At 50.1% G+C, this 15,974-nt stretch overlaps 2 protein-coding genes across 6 annotated transcripts in view; both read left to right on the top strand.

Moving 5' to 3' along the window:
* Positions 1-1,502: 1,502 nt before the first annotated feature.
* Positions 1,503-8,697, top strand: C22H11orf52 (chromosome 22 C11orf52 homolog). The gene is made up of 4 exons (XM_048968519.1): positions 1,503-1,991; positions 5,538-5,578; positions 6,364-6,410; positions 6,729-8,697. The coding sequence occupies exons 1-4, from the start codon at positions 1,960-1,962 to the stop codon at positions 6,963-6,965; spliced, it is 357 nt and encodes a 118-aa protein (XP_048824476.1). The 5' UTR covers positions 1,503-1,959; the 3' UTR covers positions 6,966-8,697.
* Positions 8,698-13,208: 4,511 nt separating this feature from the next.
* Positions 13,209-15,974, top strand: part of DIXDC1 (DIX domain containing 1) — a 30,467-nt gene continuing 27,701 nt past the window's right edge. For 2 of the 5 annotated variants that reach the window (XM_048968138.1, XM_048968137.1), the window contains exon 1: positions 13,226-13,567. In XM_048968138.1, the coding sequence (XP_048824095.1) occupies positions 13,508-13,567 (60 nt within the window). In that variant the 5' untranslated portion in view covers positions 13,226-13,507. Of the gene's footprint in view, positions 13,568-15,974 lie in introns of all 5 variants that reach the window. The other 3 variants (XM_048968136.1, XM_048968135.1, XM_048968139.1) reach the window with 3 other exon arrangements.

Genomic DNA, 15,974 nt, shown 5'->3' with positions numbered 1-15,974 from the left:
GGGGACCCTGGCACAGCTCAGTGCAGCCCTCCTAAGGAGAGAGAAAAGCTCCGAGGTCCCCATGGACAAGCTTCCTCCTGTCAGAATGTGGCTGCAGGCTTCTGCACTCCTCTCTGTGAGGAAGGAGGGCCAGTAAATAATTCAGATGACGCCAAAATAAAAATCACCTTTACAACAGGTTTTGTCTAGGCTATCAGTAATAATTTCAGAGATAATCCCGCATTAATGACTTCCAGTCACTTGCTTGTAAGAGCAAGAACTGACTGGTCCTTCAGGAGCGGACTGCCCCACTGTGCCCCCAGCACACACCCCGTCCCACTCACAGCATCCACCCAAGCCCCTGCAGCAGTCACAGGGCCTGGGCTGGGTCTATTCAGGGCACAGGTCCTAAGAGAAAAGTGCCTATAGCAGTTCAGAGTTCCCTCTGCGGTGATGCCAGCTTGCCTTGCACCCGTACCTATCGCAGCACACTCCCAGTCTATGACACACTGCAGTGCAAACGCACAGCAATACAACCATTACACAGTTCTCGTCCCTCTCTTAGGAGCCCTATCCGCTCTCTCCAGCAAGTTCATTCCTCACCGCTGGGCACTCGCAGGCTCGCGCTGTGCCAGGCTCACAGCCTGTCACCCAGACAGGCCGAGGGCAGCTGCTGGGGTGGGGGAAGGGAGGGACTGGCACTGCCTGGTGCCACCCGGGGCTGTGCCCGACGCTCGCTGCTCGGTGCTGGAACCAGGCGGCTCCCGTCGTGCTGACGGGCTGCAGGGGAATGCGGAGCGGCAGCCAAGGGCTCCCTGGCTGTGCCAATGTTTTCAATGCCTTTCTGTTTCTCCAGTGGAGCTCAAAGCAGCAGCTCCAGCATTTGTGTTTGGGGCTGATGGGAAAAGGCTCCCAGCCTCTTTGTTTTTCCTCTCCACAAAGCAACGTAGTTATCCCAGAAATCAAAACAGTGGCTCACTGAATCAACAGCGTCTGTGGACAAACCCTGAGACACAGAGTCTGCAGTTTCCCAACGGTACTCAGATTCCTGAGACCACCCGGCCTGTGCAGCACCCCAAGAACTGGTCCTGCTGGGGGCAGGGCTGAAGCCCATCCGCCTGCATGAGTCAGGCCCAGGCTGCAGGACTTCCAGAAGCCCAGCTGCACAGGGCAGCAGATTCAGCTCAAGACCCTGTGCAGCTTGCAGTGCAGCTCCCCCAGGAGAGCAGCCGTGCCCCCGGCTGAAGCATGGTAGAATTCTCCTCCTCCTTCCGCTGCTGGGAAGCCCCAGGCTTTGCTCTGTGCTCAGGCAGACAAGCGATACTGGGCAACTGGGAGCAGGGCTGCCTCCCCTCAGCCCACCAGAAGGGAGAATGGGAGCTCCCCCAGCTGTCAGCACATCCCTTGGAGTGTTCAGACCCACACAGAACTGCCAAATTGAGGCTGTGGGGCACAGTTTCTGTTCCAGGGCAAAATCAACAATACTTTGACATTAAGTATTACCTCAACAACCGGACATGCTCTATAAACCTACTCCCACTTCTGCTGGGCCACTGCCTCCCTCGCAGGTGGTCCACTCCCTTCCCCAGGTGATGCCACACATTTTCCAGACATCCCACTTGATACGCATGAACAGAACTGACAGCTCCTGTTCTCCCTGAGCTCCCGCTTTAGAGCTCCTCTTGCGCAGGAACACCTGAATCCCTCCTGCACTCCTTCCCTGCTGGCATGCCAGGAGCGGGGCAGCTGAAGGCAGAATTCCAGCCCTAGGCCTGGCCCCGGGGGACGGCAGCTGCCCCTCCCAGCCCCGGGCAGCCGGCGGCAGCCCCCCGGTAGATGGCACGCACGGGCCCGGCGCGGCGGCGAGAAATCTGATCCTGCAGACACTCCCTTGGAATAGCCAGGGGACGAGCGGGGAACCAGGAAATACAAGCCGTGCCCGTGCAGAGAACGCTCCGGCTTCATGGAGGAAGGAGCGACATGGGCAACCGCTGCAGCTGCGGGCGCCCGTGGTGAGTACGGCGGGGTGGGGGGCGGCGGCCGGAGACAAACTCGGGCAGCGCTCAGCAGGACTGCAGCGGGGCTGCTCCTCGCACCTGCCGAGGCGGGGCGGGCCGGGGGGCTCGCCTCGTCGGTGCTATAGCTGGGTTCTGCGAGGATCGAGTTGAAATCCTTACAAGTTCCCCAGCGGAGGTAAAACCTGCAGGCTGTGGCACTGCCCCGAAGGGCAGCGGCCCCCCCCCAACCCCTCTGCCCGGGTCGCGCCGTGCAGATGCTGTCAGGCTCCCGAGAGGAGGGGCGGCTCAGCCCCCGCTCTCACGCTTCGCCGGCGCGGCGCACGGGGTGGTGCCGGGTGGGAACACGGAGTGCTGAGAGCGCGGGGAGAGCTGTAGGTATCAGGTGAAGCGCAGGGGACTTTCTCTCCAACACTGCATTTGCTCAAGTAATAGAAAATCATCGGAGCTTTTTAATAATTAAGAGGCACAGCATCACCTAGTGGCTGGAGCCGAAGAGAGGGTTTGTACACCCGGAGTCTGGGGTTCAGGAATAGGAATTGCAGTTGGAAGGGGGGAAGCTGGTTCTCAAAATCTCCTTGTCTTCCACTTCCTCTGCCCTATGGCAGGGGTTAAACAAGGTGCCCAAGGCATTCTCTTCAGGCTGCAGTGAGCAAGAGTGTACACAGGCCCCTTGGAGCGCAGAAAGCACCATCAGCACACACCATGTGGCACCCCCAGGTCTGAGCAATGCCAGGCCATGCGCAGACACTTCTGCCTCCTAAAGAAAGCCTAAACCCAGGCTGGATGGTCAGCTGCCCAGACAGGGCTGAGCAGGAAAGCAGCTCTCCGCTCTGCCTGGGGAGCAGTGTGGTGGCAGCCTTGCTGCAACTGCCACTTCAGGGTCAGTGCCAACTTCTGCTGTCCCAAGGCTGCAGGACCAGGACTGCTGCGTCTTTCTGGGTGTTTTTCCCAAATGGAGAGTTAGAAGCTGGGATGTTTCTGCTGATGGTGTCACCACCGTCTCCCTGCTCCCCTCTGGCAGTAGAGGACTAAGCTCTAGCCCAAGAGCCTTTTGCCCCAGCACCCCTTGTGGAGCTCTCATGCTAACTCGTGCCCCATGTAGGGACTGAAGCGGAGCTCTCCCAGGAGCTTCTCACTGTGTCTTGCACAGGAAAGCACCTGGCTGAGGAAGGGCCTCAGGCTTGCAGGCTTCCCTACGCTGCACAGGTGGTGAACAGATAAGTAAGGAGAGTGGAAGGTAAATGAGTCTGTGCTATAGGTAACATGGCTTGTAGGACACCCACAGACCACCATGACCAAGAGCAGACTGTGGTGCACTGAAGCCCCACTGCAGAGGTCTGCGTGATTCATGGCTTTGCCTTCGTGACAGAGGGAAAAAAGGTGCTGCTTATCTTAGTTCAGGTACTTCTGGGCACCAGTAATGCTTTTATTTCTAGGTATTTACTCAGCATCAGCAAAGAGCTGGCTTCCTAACTAAAGCTGAGACTTGTAAAAGGGGAGGTAGGTACCTGCCTTTTGTAGGGAAGGGAGGAGGTTCCTGAAATCATGAGAAAATCCTTTTCAGCAAACTTCTTCAGAACAGAAGCTGTCAGTGAAAGAAAGCATGCCCTGGGGTCTGGGTGTCTCTGCAAGTTCAGCCCTGGGCAGGATTCTCACTTCACTGTGCATGGGCAGCAAAGGATGCCAGAATTTGGGGCTCAGCATGAAACAGAAATTAGGTTGGTAATGACATGGGGAAAGGAGAAGCAGTGGTGCAGGAGCAGGGACACATGCTGTCAGGCAGAATACAGCATGCATCCAGCAGGTTGTCAGTTACAGCACGTCTGACCTGGTTTTGAGAAGAAGAGGGGAGAGGTTTGCCTTGCTCATTTCCCTTGCCACATCCATTGTAATTACTGCAGATCTGAGGCAGAGAGATGCTGTCTCCTGCCTGGCTGTGATTAGCCTGCAGACAGTCTCAGAACAGACTACACGCTGGCTGCTAACGCTCACTCTGCAAAGAAAGACAACCAAAACAAGCCAAGGCGGTTGGGAAAGCTGGGGCTGGAACGTGCCTCCCAGCAAAGAGACTTTGGACTCTGCTGAACTTACTTCACTTGGTGCTGTTTTAATTGCAGCCCACAACCTGTCTGCAAAGATGCAAAAGCTCCAGCACAAAGCCAGGCAGGGAGGGTCCTGGAAACCCTGCGGGCTCATGGCAACAGTGGAGGGGGATCTACAGGTGGGAACCACACCAGGACAACGCCATAAGAAGCAGAGCTGAATCCTTTTGTACAGCCCTTGCATTCCCCAGAGCTACCCTTGATTTCCCAGCTCCTGGTTAATAATTACCAGCTGTTTTGAAGGTCTCCTGGTTCTTTGTCATTCCTTTTCTCCTTTTGCCATTAGAACGGCAAGCCATTACTACACACTCAGCCCTGCTCTGTTGCTCCCAAAACTGCCTCTAAAATTGTGCCTCAGGCACCTCTTTGCTCCTACCTGTGGCAGATCTGTCAAGCAAATAAATGCACGACATGCTTTGGACCTTGGCTGATCTCTGGGAGCTCTCCAGCCCCCTTCAGAGCCCTGGCTGCTCACATTCAGTTGCGCTGCAGGCTCTGTTAAGTGCATGTGTGTGCAAAGGAGCAGCTGCACCAGGGCTGGCACCTGCTCCCTTCCAGCCATACGAGCATTCTGCAAGGATAACATTTGCTTCATGCTGCAAAGACAACATTTGTCTCATGCATCTGGCCTGGAATGTGACACGTCTCTGCTCTGGCCATGCTGCCCGGCCAGCACCAGACTGTGGAAGTTTGGCTCTGCTGTTGCATACAGAATGACTTTGGCTCCTATTTGCACCATGGCTGGGACATGGTTGTGTTTGGCTTTTCTCTCTCTGGTCACACAGGTACGGACAAGATTTGTGTTTGGCTTGGCTTATATAAAGTGTGCAACTTGTTTGGTTTGGTTGTGTTTAAGTGGAAAACTGCAATCAGGAAAAACACAGTCTGAAAGATTAAATTAGCATGTTGGCTGTGCACAGCTGCTCGGTGGGCAAGGAAGCCGAAGCATGGGCTATCAGAGCTTCTTGTTCTAAGACAAATGTTTCATGCTAAGGGGGATCATGCTCAGTATCCTGTAACTTTGATCATACAGCTGTGGAAACATAGTTGCAGTGAAATATGTTCTCCTTCACACTGATGCCTGTGCGTAACAGGACTGCCAGACAGGGCTGAAAGGCAAGGAGTCTTGGGGGTGTCTGTAGCATGTAGTAGAGGAGTCATTGAAGAGGGACCCCTGGACCTGTTCCTTGCAAAATTCACTCACATTCAGAAGGTGTCTCATTCGCTCAGCAGGGCTGGAGCCTGCACAGATGCTCACAAAGCTCTGAATGGAACTTGGCAGTCCCAGACACCCAAATAGGGGTGGTTGGATTGGGGGGAGGGGAAGGAGGGGCTCTTGGATTTCCCTGAACAAATGCAGAACGTTGGGGTGTGCTTCTGAGTGTGATGAAGGCAGATGGTGAAGCTTCTCGAGGCTGACATCTCTCTCTGATTCCAGGAACTGTCCTTCGCTTTTTAAAAGGAAGAAGGAAAAGCAAGGTAAGGATTTGTGAAGATGCTCTAGAGTGCAAGAACAGTGGAGGTAAATCAGCCCCTGGATAGTTGGTGTTCATCAGCGCTGGCTGCAGATGGATCCCTTAGCTGAGGCCCTCTCCCAAACTCTTCCATACTTGACCTTTCTCAAGAGAGGTCTGACAGAGGCAAAAGGCAAATTTCATTGAAATTTAAAGCAGGGGGGATATAAGCCATGGAATTTGGCAAGAGGATGGGAATGGGCTTCACTGGTATATCCAAAATATCTGAGTTGTGCACATAAAAATGTGTAAGTACCCTGTTGTGCAGCACAGCAGGAACTGAATCAAACTCCCATAAGAGCTGCAAACATTCATCTGACATCAGTGCCTAGAATAAAGCAGGAGGAACTAATAGCCCAGTTGTATCCTGTGGCCTTTGGACCATGCTGGGCAAAATATGTTTGCAGGCAGCAGAGGAAATAACAAAGTTAAAACTGGATCTGACTTCTCCAAAGGCCTGACAAGGAGGCTCTCTGTGCTATGTACATCCTTCTGGGTTCTGCCAAGAACATTACGGTCCACAGCATGTTGTCATCCCAGGAAACCTTATTTTTTCCAAAGAAACAAGCCCAGGCTTTCTTCTGGGAGACGGGCCTCAGAGACAGCATGAGGGCTGAGGATGTCAGATGGGGTGGAAATTTGATTCGCATCCAGGGGAGAGAGCCCATGTGCCAGATGCTGCTTTTTGGAACTCAAAACTGGAACAATAAACAGTTGTGTTAACCTGATCCGCCGGTGTCTCTTTTTCAGGAACCAGTGTGAGACATGAGAGCCAACAGCACCAGCCTGGCAGGAAGGTAAACAGCTTCATGGGGTTGTTTTCTGACTGGATGTTGGCAGAACGGGGTTAACCATCGCTTCCTAGCCTAGAGGGGTCAGGCGCACATGGGCTGTTCATTCAGAGCTGTGACATCTCATCCAGTGTAGGCTGGGAGGGCTGTGGGAGCAACGTGCATTGATGCACAGTGATACAGGCCTAGTTTTTCTCACTGATCTGTAAAAGATGCAGTAGGATGATGCCTGTCTCTGAGCCTGAGGTGTCAGTGGGCTGGGCAGTGCAGGGGCAGCATGTAGGGCATGCAGGTCCAGTTGACTCTGATCTCTTTTTCCCAAAGCCTCCAGCGCATGAAAATGTCACGGAGTTTCCAGTCTATGCTACTGTGAATAAACCCAAGAACACAAAGCAGGATGACAGCATTCATTATGCAGACATCCAGGTGTTCACCAAGGTGCGGGAGCGCTCTGCGGAAGAGGTGAAGAACTTGCAAATGCAGAATGCCACAGAGTATGCCACCCTCAACTTCCCCCGGCCCAGACTGAAATACGACAGCAAGAATGGGACCTTGGTTTAAAAAGCTTGGTAGCCCCTGCCTCCTTCAGCAGCTAATGGATTCCACAGGTGTAAAGATGCTGCAGGCTCAGGCTAACCTCATGAACGCATCGAGCCTGCCTGCAGAGCAGAGCAGCTGCGTCTTCCACCTGCACGAGAACACACACATTTACTCTCACATGAGGAGTAGTCGCCTCTGGTTCTGCTGGTCAAAAACCAACCTGTTCCCCTTGGCTCTGCACAGCTCTGTGTGGGAATGCAGCATACAAGATTCTGTTCTGGGGCAAGGGAGATGTTGCCATGGGATTTTATGCTGATATTAAGAACAGAATGTGGTTGATAGCGGGAGGAAATTGCATGGAAGTTCTAGCTGTAGCTGCTGTAAGGTCTTCCTCTGGTACCAGCCGCTGCACACTGCAGTCATGCACATTGTGCATCTCCTTTTCTCAGAAAGCAGTGTCTTCCCACCATGCACAGCACACTGAGGCCAAGGTCGGAAATGCAGAATTAACCAAGGGGTACAGAACAGTTCCTTCCGTTGAAGGGTGGTGCCAATTAACTAAGAATGTTAATTGGTCAATGCTTAATTGGTTAATTGGTTAGTGAGCTCTTTTCTCTGAAAATGAAAGAAGGAAAACCTGCAGCTTATCTGAAAGGCAGCCATTTAAAGCCACTGCCTATATTCAGGGTAGTTACCCAGTCCTTGGGCTGCAGTAGCTGTTTGCATGCCTGAGACGCTGTGAATGAATCCTGGACAATTTTAAAGAGGGCTTTGCACTTTTTCTCCATTCATTTTTTATTTTGTGTTGTCAGCCTTAGTTATAAAACCCTGCAACATAGAGTACATGCCATGTGGTGTCTTCTGCTAAAGCTCCTGAAGACACTTTGGAGAATTTGCTTATGGGTTTAAAATAGTGTTAGCAATGCAGGACAGCAACTGTCCACAATCTTCTACCACGGGGCTGCATCTGACAGTTGTGGTGTTGGGAGCTGAGAGGGCTCCCAAGCAGTGTCCTCAGGCCCTGAGTCAGTAGTTGGCACAGTCTGTTCCTAGGTAATAGTCTGCACGGCCAAACACAGGTCCTGGAGCAACCTGTTTATTGCCAGTGTTGAAAAATGGACATCTGGTACCTTTTATAAATGTGCAATGTTTTGCATATTATGGCTCATTTAAATGTAAAAGAAAAACCATGAGGGAGCTCCTCCTTGTAACAATAAAGCTGATGTGGGTACTGTGTGCTAAGGCAGAAGTGCTGTGAGGACCAGTCCTACAACCTTTCTACCTGAGCAGGTCTTCTTGCTCATGCTGTCCAGCAGACAACATCAGGCCTATTATAAGGCCAGACTTCTTTAAATAATGAATGGGAACAGTCTCTTTTTCTACCTGAACAGGATATTCTCTTTTTGCCCGCGCTACTGAGCTGAGCCCAGCTGGCTACTGAACGCCTGCAGAGTAAGACACAGAGCCATTTAGGTTGCCAAAGATCCCCGTGTCTGAGCGCAGCCCATCCGCCGTGCCCACTGGGCGCCCCTCGGAGGGCAGCCTGCTGAGGTGCGCCGTGGCCTGGAGGTGGCCCAGCACCCTGAACGGCGGTAGTGATTCGGCTCGATTGCCAGGCCCTGAACTGATCAGAAGCCGAAGTCACGTTCTGAAGTTTTTTCCTAAAAGCCTTGTTTTTGCACTGATTAACAGGCTCCAGCAGCCTGTCTCCTACGTTTCCCAAGAGTGTTGATATATCGAACGCTCCTTGGACATTAAAGATAAGATTTTTGAATCGAGCTGATCGACTCCCACTTCCTTTCCCCTCCCGTCCTGACGGGAGGACGCGCCTCACGCCTTCCCGCCCCCGCCCGCTTCCCGCCCCCCGGCGGCCGCTCCGCCCCGCCCCCACCCGTCCCCATGGCAGCGGCGACGCGCGCGGGCCGGGCGCAGGTAGGGCGGCAGGGAGCGGGCTGGGATCCGACCCGGAGCCCCGTTCTCTCAGAGAACCCCCTTCCCGGGGCTCCGCAGCTCCCGGGCCCCATCCTGCCCTCTGGGGTTCCCCTCTTTCCCCGCGCTCCGGCTGCCCTGCCTGTCAGCGCCTGGCACCTGTCTGCCGTTCCGTTTAAAATTAGCAATTCCCATTGCTGCGTTGGCAGTGCTGATTCGGATTCCTCCTCCAGGAGCGGGGGAGATAGTTGGGTCCCACGGGTGCTACAAGCCGACGTCATCGGGAATCCTGCGTACATGTTCTGAAGGAATCCTGTCCACCATCCTCGCTTTACGTGGAAGAAAACAAAAGATGTATAACTTCCCCCAAGTCCACGGACGTTAAAACTCAAATGTATTTTTTTCTACAGAAGGCAACAACTTTCTGCCCTGGATACACCCACCGCAGAGGGGAATTGCTGCCTGCTGTAGGACGGTACAGAGGGGTGCATCCAGGCACCGCACTGCCGAGTCCGTTCCCGCCCTTCGTGTTTGATGCCTTTGCTTCTCCCCCTCAGGACTGCGGACAGAAGGCGGGCCGTGCTGCTGGCGCGCCCCTGCTGCGCTGAGCGGAGCTGCGGCACCTGGCATGGGAACGCGGCTGGGCGCGGGGCTCCATCCCCCACCGCAGCCTGCTGCGGCGTCTGTGAGTGAGACCGCTCTGCGGGAGCTTTGTGGGGAGGTTGGGAGGGGCACCCTGTGAGCTGTGCTTCTGAATCATAGAATCACTGAATCGCAGGATGGCTTGGGTTGGAAAGGTCCTCGAAGATCATCTAGTCCCAACTCCCCCACCATGGGCGGGGTTGCTGACATCGAGGACCGCCTCAGGCTGCCCAGGGCCTCATCCAGCTTGGCTTTGAATGTCGCCATGGTGCACCCACAGCTCCCTGGGCAGCCTGTGCCAGCGCCTCACTGCCTCACTGTGAAAATCTTCCACTGACATCTAATCTAAATCTCCCTCCTTTCGTTTAAAACCATTCCCTCTTGTCCTATCACTGCCTACCCATGTAAAAAGTCATTTTCCCTCCTGTTTATAATCTCTCTTTACATACTGGGAGGTCACAGTGAGGCCTCCCCACAGCCTTCTCTTTTCCAGACTGAATAAGCCATGCTCCCTCAGCCTGTCTTTGTAGGGGAGGTGCTCCAACCCTCTGAGCACCCTCGTGCCCTGTGCCCTTTCCTCAACATCATTTCTGTGCTAAGGGCAGTACTCCAAAGGGGCCGTACAAGGCAGAGTGAAACAACCACCACTTTGCCCTGCTGTCCATTCCTCTTTTAATGCAGCCCAGGATACTATTGGCCTTCCGGGCTGCAAACAGACGGTTGCTCACTCATGTTAAGTTTTTCATCTGCCAGGTCCCTCGGGTCTTTCTGCACAGGGCTACTTTGAAGGAGTTTTCCTTCCAGTCTGTATGCATATCTGGGATTGCTCCAACTCAGGTGCAGCACTTTGTACTTGGCCTTGATGAACATTGTTAGGTCTACATGGGCCCACCTTTAAAGTCTTTCAAAGTCCCTCTTGATGGCATCCCTTCTTTCTGTTGTATCAGCTGCACCGCTCAGCTTGGTGTCTTCCAAGGTGCTTTGTCCTGCATCTTGCCCAGCATTCAGCACGACGGTTATGCTGAGAGCGGCCAGGAGAGGGCAATGCTGCCAACCAAACCTGCGCTGCGTGTTCTGAAGGTCAGCAATCAGGAGCCATAGAGCCAAGATCCTTTTAGCATCGCTGCCTCCCATTCACTTCATTTTGGAATTGTTTTTCAGGAATTTTAGAAGTCTTTCTGGAAAGTAAGAATTACAATGAATTATTTTTAGTTGAGAGGACCATTTATTTTTTCTTATTGCAAATAAAACATTCAAAGGGACCTTTTACGATGCCTATAAAGTGAAAGAAAAATATCCCTGCTACAAGAGGCCTGATATTTAAGAGTGAAATGCAAAAAGGGAATTTAATTTTTAAAACTTATTTCCAGCACACACGTACCCCATTTGTGTTACCACAATAAATAGAAGAATAGCCACTCACTCTATCCATCAGAAATGGCCTAGTTTCTATTCTCTGATATTCCTGTTGTCTAAGAAAAGCAGTTCTGTTTCAGAGATAATGTAGAAACAAATCTTTTGATGACAAAATCTCTGATGGACAGCAGGCTGTGAGCAGATCTGTCCCTGGACCTGCCATGAGTAAGGAGAACACCACCCGCTGCCATGTTCTAGTGGGTGGAAGCTCCTTGGTAGCGTTATGAGATTGAAAGCGATCACCTGAATTTCAGATTTCAGTCCCAGCTTTTGTTGATCCAAAAAGGAAGGCAGAGGAGGGTGTCCGACCTGAGCATTCACTCCAACCCAAGTGAAATTCTTCACAATTCCCCCAGTATGTTCAGCTGACGATCTTTTGCATTTCTCAGGGATGGCACTACCATACTACGAGTGACACATCTAGCTTTAAGTCCTTTGTTTTGTGCCAGGAAATGGGAGAATGGGGAGTAGGGTGAGAGAAATGCTTTCCAATATAACAAAGATTGTTGTTTCTTAAGTCATTTCCACTGAATGCCACTAAGGTCCATCATCAGTGAACTCTTTTTGCAGACTATCAGCTTATTATGATTTAAACAATACCTTTTACACATTAAATTATTTTTACACTTTTTGTTTCTCTGCTGTTTTCACAGATTATCTCTTTATCCCATTTTGAAATCCTGAAAATTTGGGTCATGTCTCCAGTATAACGTCTGTGGTGGGGGACTGTCTGCCTGTGGCTTATCTCCTCTTCAAAGGACAAGTGTATCTAGAGCTTGTAGGGATTGTGAGCACATAATTCTTAATCTGCTATCAAATTCATAAAACCAATTCCAAACACAATCAGAGAACATCTCGCAGCCATCTGTCACCTCTCCATACAACCAAAGTACATTTGGTTTCACTGTAGTACTTCTGCAGTTTATCTGGATTTGTGTGTGTGTGTGTGTTTACTTCCAGAAATTGAAGGGATGGAGGGAAGGGATGACCTCAGTATTCTTACCTGTAAATGTCTTCCATGAATATATGTTTACTGTGCAGCATTGAGAAACAGTTAATAAATATAACTTTCTTTGAGATTATTATAAAGTTCACAGAAAAGGCTCAAAATTAGTTTTGTTTTTCAAATGAAGTCACCTGCTGATGGAGAATCCGTTCACTCAGGTTTTCTATGAAGTGTAATTGAAATTGCAAGGCACAACCTGGTTGTCTGCACTGTATAAATGGGGAGAAATATTTCCTGTCATCCGGTTAATGGTGTTATGAGTCATTTTGAGTCTCCAGAGCAAATTGGCTCAAGGTGCTAACCACCAGCATTGCCTCCTTGCAAGATTTTTTGCAAAGATTCACAGTACTGCATTGTTTTGCTTAACAGATGTGACATAGCAATTAAAGAAAACAAAAGTCTCAGTTCCTACTGAATCTGGAAAAGTAAATAGGAAAGGCAAACAGGATATTTAATACTCATGTCACGAGTGGCGAGTGACTTGTTTTTCAGTTACTTGTCTTGGTTGTAGAAGGAAATTAGCTGCTGCTCGTTTTTCTGTATTTTACCTACATCTTCCATATCTGACAGAGAAAACACTAGAATGGTAAAATTATGTAATGGCTTTTTCCTCCAGAGCCTTCCATACTTAGGCAGAAAAACAAGTTTGTTTGTCCCCTTAGATATGGTTTGCCAGGTATTCAGAGCCCTGAAGGCGTGGTGCATTGCTGGGCAGTGTTTGCTGTGCTGCCCAGCAGGACTGGCAGACAGCCCCTGGCAGGAGGGGTTCTCCATGCTTTCCTTCTTTTTTCAGGGCACTTCTTGCAAGCTGAGATGAAGTTTGGGAGATTGCCTGGAGATATTTGATACATTTTTTTCTGGAATGAATGTAGTTACTATCGATTTAGAAACTTTGCTGGGGTTTGTATTTAATTCTAATTTAAAGCTTTTGTCCTTATTTCTTTTTTCATCTTCATTGCCACAGCGGATAGAGTGGAGCCCAGCACTGTGCAAATGTTATTTGCTGCATTGTGGCCTCATTTGCAGCTTCCTGTCTCTACAAGGTTGCTAAAAATGGTGCCATTTTTTCGGGGCTGTGAAGCAATTGCTGAGAGTTTAAACTGGCCAGCTCTTACAGTCTTTCCTCTCTCTTTCTAGCTAAGCAAGGCATCTGCTATTTGCTGACTTGCTCCCTGCCCCCACGCCGGACAGGGCTGGCTGTGTTTGGTGGGTTTGAAAACCTCTTTTCCGCAGCAGTTTTCGTGTGAGTATGACTGCTGGAAATAGGTTTCAGATGTTTCCCCAGTGCAGCGCTTGGGCTGCATCTTGTAAGCTGAGGCGTTTCTATAGGAACCGTATGACATCTCTCGCTGCTCCCCCAGCAGCTCTCTTGTGAGCATGCCCAGTGCAAGCCCTGACTTTGGCTCAACTATCTGCGTGCACTAACGGGCTGCACATATGGGATACGAATGCGGTTCCTGATGAGCTCCAACTCTTTGTCTCTGGGAGGAGGAGGAAGAGGCTGTGCCCTGAGCTGGAGGATCTGCCGTACGCCCTCTGAGACCCTCACCCCTCAGTGGGCTCTTGGAGAATGCTTGCCTGCTTGGCCAGGGGGAATTTACTGGATATTCTGCAGGAGGGCTTCACAGAGGTAAATGCATGCCCCCAAATCCCACGCGGACTTTTCCAGGGTGAGGCAGTGTGCTTCTCTGCAGCATCTCTTAGGAACTGCCGTGTCTCCCAGTCCTCTGTGGAGAAGAAAAAGAGAAAAATGAGCAAGATTTTCCAGCCAGGGAGAAGGGAGAGCTGTTTACTAACAGAAGGCAATATGGGGCAGCTCCACAGGGGGACTGCAAACCAGCAGTAGTTCTGAAAAGTTTGTGGCTGGATTACAGCTGATGATTTTATCTTGGAGATTTTATTTTCTCCATAGAGCTTTTACATTTGTACAAGAAAATAATATAAATTGCAGTGAGTTATGGAGAATGGCTTATTTTATGGAATGGATTCCTTTCTTGAGTATGTGAGGTCTCTGAATCTGAAGGCTGTTAGAAAGCCTGTAAACATGCAGCTTTTGGGAGAAGCTGACAAAGAGCATGGTGTCTTTGTGTTTCCCATCATCTTCTGTAGGTTGAATTTCAGAGAGACAGAAATTGACCTGACTCTGGAAAATATGTTTTTTGAAGTGCTCTTTATTTTTTTTATTATTGTAGTATTGGGGAGACAGATAAATCGTAAGGAGTGAGAGCTACCAAGAAGTTGCAGAGATGGGAATCCTGTGACTGCATGGGGAGGGCAGGTTGCCATTGGCTTTTCTGTTCAGGGAGCACAAGAAGTTGGTTTGGTCAGACTGTGTGCACTCAGTACAGAATGCCGGGGCAGCCGCTGCCTGGCTGCACTCATTGTGCAGACCATGCTGGAGCACCATAACCTGCCAGTAAACTGAGGAGGAAGGAATATCGTGAGGGCTCACGATGAAACCAAACAGTGGCTGCTATGTCTGTTCTCACACGGTGGCAGGGGTGGTCTCTTGGTGTGTTCTATTATTTCATGTTTTGTTTGTGCTTCCTGGTTCTTCACCCCTTCATGGCCCAGACACCACCTTGTCTGTTTGCTCCTGTACTCCCTCCATTCTTTACAGAAAATGGACATCCCTCCTGGGCTTAACACCACCGGTCATCAAGGGAAAAGCAAACTGAGTATGAAATGTGAGCCTCACAGCTTCATGCCAGCCACAGGTCTCCTCTGATTGCTCTGCTTGACCGTATAAATATTCCATCCCCTCCTCCACAGAGTATCTCAGTCTTGCTTTTAGCTAGTAACGTATTGCTTTAGTTTAAGTTGCGGAGGCTTCCTGTTCTCGAGAGCAGCTGTGTTTCCCTGGTGTAAGCTAATCGTAATCCGTATATTAGTGAGAGCAAAGAACAATTTGATGTTCAGGGCTAGCCCCGCTCAGAGCATCTGGTTTTACCCTTACGCTGCTCAGCTGTGGAAAAAAGTCCTTCTCCCCCCCCATAAAAACTGACCTTCAGTCTCTTGTCAGACTTCATTTCACGCAATGGACTGAGGTATGGCAGGAATTGCCTTGCTAACCCAGGGCATGCTGTTCTTTTGATAAGCATCCTTTCGGCCCAGGTGACTCTTGGTGACTGGATACCTTGGAATACAAGGATGTGCTTTCCAAATCTGTGCAGAGTGTGTCATACTTAACCAGTGATTTTCAAGAGGAAAAAAAAAAAGGCATCTTCTGCTGGTTTTGAGAGCAGTGAGAAACATCATTTTCTTTGCTTAGAAGTTTTTATGGTCTGCTTCTACAAAGGCCTCTTGAATGAAAGCAAAAGAAACCTCAGACTTGAGGGGCACTGGGTGGCAAATTTCAGAGCTCATTTAATCAAGGTAATAATGTCAGAAAGCTTAGAAATTATACAAAGCCTTAAAATTACATCCTGATGCAATCAGTCTGTCCTTTGAACTCTGTTGTTGCAGACTTTTGGTTCAGTGCTCTAAACAGACAGGACATTAAATGCCTTTTGTACTGAGACTATCCTTATAGAACGAGGGCTGTTATCTTTGACCTTGTTAGAGCTGGTGTTAAGGCAGCATCCACAGGCTACAAAGGAAAAAACAGAACGAAGATTACAAGAAGCATTATTCTTCCAGACAGAGTCCCTAAATCTAACAGGAAGAATAGATCCATATTCGTCAACTGTGTGTGTAGAAAAGATGACTTCTCTTATAGAAGTTGGGAGTCTAACATGACAGCAAGGATGTCAGGCCCTCTGAAAGCATCTACCAACTACAAATGACTTTACCAAGAAATACGTGGACACCTTCAAAAAGTGCAATTCCCTAATCTCAAAGGAGGCGAAAATTTAACATGGTACAGAGCCATGTAGATGGCACTGAAGGTAAAGGACAGAGCAGTTTGTCAAAGCACCATGATCTACCTATATTTACTGTAAGGCAGACTGGGCTGATGCATGGTTGAAAGAAACATGAGCCCTAAGCAGCAGGTGGTGAATTGCACTGCTTAAATGATAACAGCAAAGAGATCTAGA

This window comes from Lagopus muta, chromosome 22 (assembly GCF_023343835.1).
Source record: "Lagopus muta isolate bLagMut1 chromosome 22, bLagMut1 primary, whole genome shotgun sequence".
NCBI classification, from domain to species: Eukaryota; Metazoa; Chordata; class Aves; order Galliformes; family Phasianidae; genus Lagopus; species Lagopus muta.
The sequence above is the reverse complement of the archived record's forward strand: the minus strand, read 5'-3'. Positions and strand labels throughout refer to the sequence as shown.